This window comes from Limulus polyphemus, unplaced genomic scaffold (genome assembly GCF_000517525.1).
Source record: "Limulus polyphemus unplaced genomic scaffold, Limulus_polyphemus-2.1.2 Scaffold3725, whole genome shotgun sequence".
NCBI classification, from domain to species: Eukaryota; Metazoa; Arthropoda; class Merostomata; order Xiphosura; family Limulidae; genus Limulus; species Limulus polyphemus.
Genome location: NW_013669335.1, coordinates 17,271 through 24,581, shown reverse-complemented (window position 1 = coordinate 24,581; position 7,311 = coordinate 17,271). Strand labels below are relative to the sequence as shown.

The 7,311-nt window shown below is 33.3% G+C and overlaps 1 protein-coding gene across 2 annotated transcripts in view; it reads left to right on the top strand.

The window, feature by feature from the left end:
• The window catches only part of LOC106469923 (fucolectin-1-like), a 47,784-nt gene extending 41,027 nt beyond the window's left edge, over positions 1-6,757 (top strand). Inside the window, exon 6 of one of the 2 annotated variants that reach the window (XM_022398495.1) lies at positions 5,428-6,757. In XM_022398495.1, coding sequence (XP_022254203.1) covers positions 5,428-5,693 — 266 coding nt within the window. In that variant the 3' untranslated portion in view covers positions 5,694-6,757. Of the gene's footprint in view, positions 1-4,526; positions 4,811-5,427 lie in introns of those variants that run through there. The other variant, XM_022398496.1, reaches the window with a different exon arrangement.
• The last annotated feature ends 554 nt before the right edge of the window (positions 6,758-7,311 follow it).

The following is a 7,311-nucleotide window of genomic DNA, read 5'->3' as shown; positions in this document are numbered from 1 at the left end:
AATGAGAATAGAAACAGAATAAAACAAGTTTCGTGCAATATTGAAATTAGCTTCAATTCTTCATAACCGCTGAACAGTGGGTGACCAACAGGTGGTGTAGTACTCTATAAACCGAGTGCTTTCAAAAGGTTTGCCCCTGAAGAAGAAAAGCCCACCTTCGAAAGCGCTCGCGTTATAGTGTATTGTATATTTGTATTCAATTGATTATTGAACCTACGTGTTTTTCTTACATCATAAACATAATCATGAAACTATATATATATATACTCTAATTAAATGTTATATATGTATCTTCACGAAATTTGGCAAGCTTTTAGTAAACATAAATCTTTTGTTCACAAAAAAATATAATTTTAATGAAGAACTTCTTCGAATTATTTGTCTCTGAATTTACTTTAACTTTTAGTCAGTCTCACTAGTCTGAGTGCAAGGTGATTTTCTTGTTGAGATTAATTTTTGTATCTTATGGTTTTCAGATTTCACTTGCATAATCACTAGAGACTCCTAAATGAATATCAAGTTGTTGTTTTTTCCAGTAAAACTATTATTTTATCTATTATTTTCTCTACCCTAACACTAAACAGACTGGGTCCATCTAACTGAACTGGTATTCATCACAAAAAAAATCAAAATAAATCTAAATTACCCTTTTTTCTTTTTAGAATGACTGCATGTTGTAACTGAAAATTGCAATTATTTATCCTAAACAGCTTAAGGTTTGTAACAATTGAAATATGTTGTTATTTAATTTTATAACTTTATCGCTCTTTGAAACAGCGCCTAATATCTAATCACGAGAGACGAATGCATAGCTCAAGTTACTGTGTTAAATTACGTAACTCACGAGCTTACCTATGAATAAATTTTACTTTTATTTTTTAACTTATGACGATAATAGTAGTCATAAAATAATTTTTATTTATTTCAAATATTCACTTAAGTACGTAACCTAATAGGCAAAAACATACAATCTCCTATAAGTATTATAATTTATAACTAACGGATAAATGCCTTAAAATAATTCCCTTCGTTGGTTGATCAAAAATCTGTGATGCCACCTTTTAATCAGTAGGATATATAACAGATAGGCACTCGTGAGAACGATGAAAAATATATATTATTACATAAATTAAAACTCTCTTTCTATTGGTTATAAATGATTTAATTACAAACGTCAAACAGCTTTAATGGTCAATTTTGAAATAGAGGAAGTCACGGGTGTGTGTGTGTGGAAAGTGAGTTTCAGTTTATGGTTCGTATCTCCCCAAAAAAATTGATTGGGCGCTATAAAATTAGTTTTTGCCTTACAAGTATCTAGTGGGTCGTACTTTGATCCAGTCGTATGCATAGGGTTAAATTATTTGTTTTTGTATAGAGTTTATATATATATACTACACAACATTTAAAACATTTATACTGCTACCAATACAATTAGTATGCTTTTATGAAGTGTGATAAAGGAATATTTGACTGTACATTTAAAACATTTATACTGCTACCAATACAATTAGTATGCTTTTATGAAGTGTGATAAAGGAACATTTGACTGTACATTTTAAACTAGTGTGATTATGCTACGGGTAAACTATCATGAATCAATGAATTGATACTTAAGTCTTAATTACAAATACGATATGTTTTGATGTGTATTTTCCTTTTAAGCTTTACAATACTGATGCCACTAGTTTAAAATCAAGGACAAATGAGAAATATTTAAATTTTGCATTAAGATTTTGCTTTGTGCAGGAATTACAGCAGCAAAATAAAAAAAAATATTTCTGTACTAGTAACATCTGTTGGGAGTACTGAACAATACGATTTTACATTCAGATATTTATCTAAGTAATGTATAGTGTCATCCAACTATCGTGTACAAATAAATAAATATATATATATAAACTTTTGCTGCAAAGAGAGGGTCGGCAAAGCTCTTTTGAATTGTTACAAACGATTAACGATTTTCTCTTGGGATTTGGTACTTCTCCCCCTTTCACACTCTCAATATACTAGCAGACCGGAGGCCACAGCTACAGAGCTCTCTCTGTTATATTGACATTTACCACCCATTGGTATTTCAAAATTTGCGCATGAATTTGTCCCAGCCTGTTACTTTAGTAAAATCGTCGGCAGAAGTATATTTAAACATCCAATATAAACTGGAGATTGTCTCAGTTTTGCCAAGTCTCGCGAGTAAACTCTGCCTTCCAAAACAAGCGGCACTATCTTTCGAAACAAGCCTAAAACAAGGGGAACAACAACCTTTTAAAACATGCACGAAACAAGCGGCACTACCTTTCGAAACAAGCCTAAAACAAATGGAACAACCTTTCGAAACAAGCCTAGAACAAGCGGAACAACCTTTCAAAACAAGCGGCACTACCTTTCGAAAATGCTCTTTTATGGCTTAACCTTAAATTTGAAATTTGTGCGGCTTAATTGGAATATAGAATGTGACAAGTGGGCGGGCCAGAAAATTTACGATTGTTTTTTTTTTTACTTGATCAAGAGTGTGGATAGAATGGTTCTAAAATCGTAGTGATGTGTAGGCTCTTCATTAACCCAGTCAATCATCGGAACTACTCTTACAATTATTTCACTGTATACTGAAGTCAGCTTTAACAAAAAACAACGAGGTGACCTCTGAATAAATCAAGCCCAAAAAACCGCAACCCGCGACTCTCAAAACTTTAAAGTGACTTAAAAAATCAACTCCGATTCCGCTTATTAAATGCGCATTTGGCAACACTGGAGCGTCTGATCAATGTCCCACCAGCTTGCTTGACAACCATCGCGAAATTCTCTGTGAACTCTGTGCAACCCATAAATGCTCATAGTCAGTAGTGATTAATTTAAGTCCTTCTGCACTTGCGCCTGTATCGTGTCAAAGATTTTCCAGTTCGTGTTGGATTCATCCATAGACGACTGCAAAGGTTCTTAAATCCAAAAGCACCCACTCTGTTCTGCATTTTTTCAATTACATCATTTGCCGAAGCTTGGCCTAAAAATTCAAAACTAACATATCTCGTTCCTACCTCATCCTACTTCACTGTCCAAGATGCAAAGGTGGAAATCTAACTATTTAGACTAGAGATGTTTATTCAAACTTTCGTTAAAAGGCAACACATATCTTTCCTGTTTTCTGATTTGGAAAGTAAAGTGGCGCGAGGTAAGCACATTTGGTTGCACAACATAAAAGCAATATCACTGTCTGAGAATATCAGCTCAAAAAGATTGCTAATCTTTTCACAGGATTTATAAGACTAGTGAGAATCAATGAAAGCCCAACGAACTTTTGCAGTCAAGATGTCATTCAAGTGGTATGACTGGAGGCCAAGTATTCTGTTTTCTATCTTCGGCTGTCAGTTTCATCAAACTAGATTTGGTTTTTGAAGACGATGTAAAAATATCCAAAATATTTGTGTTGGCTGTATCTGCATGTACCACTTCATCACGTTTTTTCTTGTTAGTACGACTTTTCAAGGCCGGTTCTTTCATCTTGGAAATATCAAACTTCTGTCACACAATTTACACCTAGATCGACTCTTGTACAATACAGTCTTTCTCTAACCTTTGAGAGTATTTAACGCTCAATAACAATAGATTGTGAAATTGTACACTTTCCTGGCATTTTAAACTATATTAAATTACAAAACTGCTGACAATTAAGCATACTGCCACTCGCCCGTTGTTTTTCATCAAACGTGAACAATGACGCATGCGCCTTCGTAGCCGTGTTCATTACTTAGTAACCATTTGAAAAAAATAAAATAAATAAAAATTGCGGAATAAGCTTAGGAACCAGTGACAGAGTGAAAACAAAACGTACTTAAAGAAAAAGATATAGTGCTGTTTAGAATATTGTTACGTCTCTGTGTTCGTTTGTTAATTTCCGGTATAATTTCTTTCCGATTAAACTTTAGCTATACAAGTCCTTTCTTAAATAAAACTAGTTTATTCTTTCTCAATACAACTTGCAATACACTTAATTTCCACAGTCACTTTCAACTTAAACACACGCTATAATTCACAACGATTCACGTACTTTACTTTTCTTGTAACACGTCATGAGATTCTAGAAGGATCATGTCTGTTCGTGGCAACTCTAGCCTTTTCTACGCGCCCTCTATTCTTGCATATAAGTGTACCAGATAAAGCGGGACTATTAATCGGAATTGCAGACAGGCAGAGATAGAGACGGACAATTGAGTCAAGCACGGTAGTGACCGGGTCACGTGACTTCCGCTGTCGTAACAATATATGAAATTTCCAGTTGTTTTCATTACTTTTCCAAAACGTTTTCTTTCATTTTCCAAGACATTTCAAAGCTTGGAAATAGTCATTTTCAAATTTCATGACATCTTCTGGATTTCCACGACTGTACGAACCTTGAATCCTTGCACTTAGAAAATATTAATACTTAAGCAATATGAGATGCAACATAAACAGGATGTCACATTTATATCTTATCTTAATCTAGTACTTATAAAATGATTCCGTACTATATATAGTTTTGTATCATGTTTTAGTGGGAAACTACACAATAGACTATCTATGGGCTGTCCACTACCAGGAATTGAACTCTGGATTTTAGAATTGCAAGTTCGTAATCTTAACATTGATCCAGCGAGGGACATATATAAGTTACCATTTATGCATGCATTAAATGTAAAATAATGAAAAAAGGATTAGGTGGGTAATTATAGACAGGATGAAAACGTAAAGTTGAGACATTATACCATAAGTTGGTGAATAGCTTTTACTTAACTTATCAAAATGTTTCACCATAATTTATAGTGGGTTTTTACAATAAATGTATATTCTGCTGTATAAATGTTGAATAACATTTGAAAGAACGAATAAAGCAATATAATATGATAATATCTTGGGTGAAATTATTTGTTTTATTCAAAGTCTTTATTTTTTATGTTTTTCCATGTTCTTATGGCCTTAATGATAGAGTTAATATTTTTATGTTTATTCCTTACAATATTTCGTATTCTAAATAGCCACTAAAATTAAAAACTTTTTTTCACCGCTTAATGATTCTATCCATTAGTTTCATGGGAAATATAAGATGTATATCGTAGCACTTTCTAGTAGTTACCGATATCAGAACATATATTACGGATTTTTCAGATCTGATTATTGGCCAAACTGATCCTGGATTATGGTTCTAAGAACAAAGTCTGTTTTTATAACCATAATCAACAATTATCGAAACCCTTTTTATGTTCCTCCAAACGAACCAAACTGTTGAATTTTTGACGAAGACAGAAATTATCATTTTAAAACACATTGTGAATTAGGTAATATTGGAACTGTACATCAACACATTAGAATTACATAATATTTCACATTTTGACTTAAGTAATGTTAAGGAAAAGTTGCTCTTCTGTGTAATTTTACGAACTGTGTATATATGTTTAGTTCATAGACTACATGACTTCGAAATCCGCGTTGGAAATGTGCCTGTTACGGAGGTTGGGAAACTTCTCACGAAGAATCCACTCTGCAGTAAGCATGTTGGAGGTGGAATTACCACTGAACCTGTTACCTTCGTCTGTGACCAACCATATCCTGTTGGGGGACGTTACGTCAGTATTCAGATTATAAAATATTGTAGCGGTTGCAGTGAACCAACTACAAATTACTTGCACATGTGTGAAGTCAAGGTGTACGGTTACAAGTTATGAAACTTATATATTTATGCAGTCACTGTTTGATCTATGGACTTTGTTTTCTGTCAATTAATTCTATAACGTTTTTAGAAATAGAATAGGCATCTGTGAGATATCACTGTAGTTGAAAGTAAAAATATATTCCATACCATAATTAAAAGATAAAGAAAACTGCAAAATTAACTGGTAAAAGTGAGCAATTTATGAAAATATTTCAAAATATTTTGAACATGCACATTTCTAGCTACACATGTGCTTTTAAGGAATGTTAAAGGAAGTTAAGGAATGTAGCTAAATTCAGTTTCCTCTATCTACCATTGTTCTTAGTTATTCTTCTTTGGTTCCACATACACTTTCTCGTGGGAAAGATTTTTGTTTAGTAGAACACATTATCTAAAGAAGAACAATGATCTTTTCTGTTCGAAGGTCAAGTAATACATTATGGGTAGGATCCTTTCTTATTTTTCAATTGGAATGAAGCCAGTGGTGGTAGTGCATGTGTATTGAGAATGCTCCCAGTAGCTCAATGATAATTCTGAGGGTCTATATTGCTAAAATATGATTTTGGTACCTACAAAATATAGAGAAAGATAGCATTATAAAAGCTTGTATGAAGTGCTACACTCTCTTAGTCTGGAAGATGTCAAGAAGTCAAGCAAAGTTAGCTTACAGTCAGTTTGTGTCTAGAGCTCCATTATAGCACTATATATTGAATTTTTGCACTTTTGCATGCCTATGATTACTTTCTTGTAAATAAAGATCACTTTTACCTTATTTGTATTGTGACCAGTCCCTTTCTTGATTCACACTCTGAGCCAAAGAATCCAAGTTAATGACGTACTAAATTTACAGAAGTTTCTCATACTGTTAACTTTACTATCCTTATCTGATTGGGAAAACAATATCTTTGGATGTAGTCACCTATGTCGGTAACATTCTGTTAAGTGTGTTACTATATACTGCTTCGATTTCAATGCTCATAGCATTGACTGGTCAATACTCTTTCTCTAAAGTGTGTTAGTAAATGCTGTTTGGGGCTCAACACTTATAACATTGACTGGTCAATACTCTCTGTATATTCTTGAGGTCAGACTTACCTGACTAAATAACCAGTTTCTTACAATCGTTTACCAGAAGAAAAAGTCTGTTCATCTGCACACACATTTTGACAACAGTGTACTAGATTTCTTCAATGTAACTTCATAGCATACCTTCTAAACAGAGCTTATTATATTTTTCTCCGTCCATCCTAAAATTGCCTTTTTAAAAGAGATTTTAAGAAAAGTTGCCCTTTCCATTTTTTTTTGGAAATCATAACAACGTAACTTCAAGACAAATAAAACTGCATCTGCTAAGAAATGCTACACCTATCTCAGAAGTCCTTCTAATTCTAACCCTTTCTTAGGCAAATAAACCATATTCATATCAACTCATTTTCAGGAATTAATCTTTTATATACACAAATTGAACGACGCATAATTTTCAAATCATCATTTCCAAATCACAATTCATTTTGAACAAAGGACTTTCTGTCTACTTCTCTGTGTTAATGGGATATCAGTAGGTATAGTGTACTCCAGACACACGCGCTGATTGGCTACCTAAGAGGAGGGGGTAGAAACAATGACGTCAT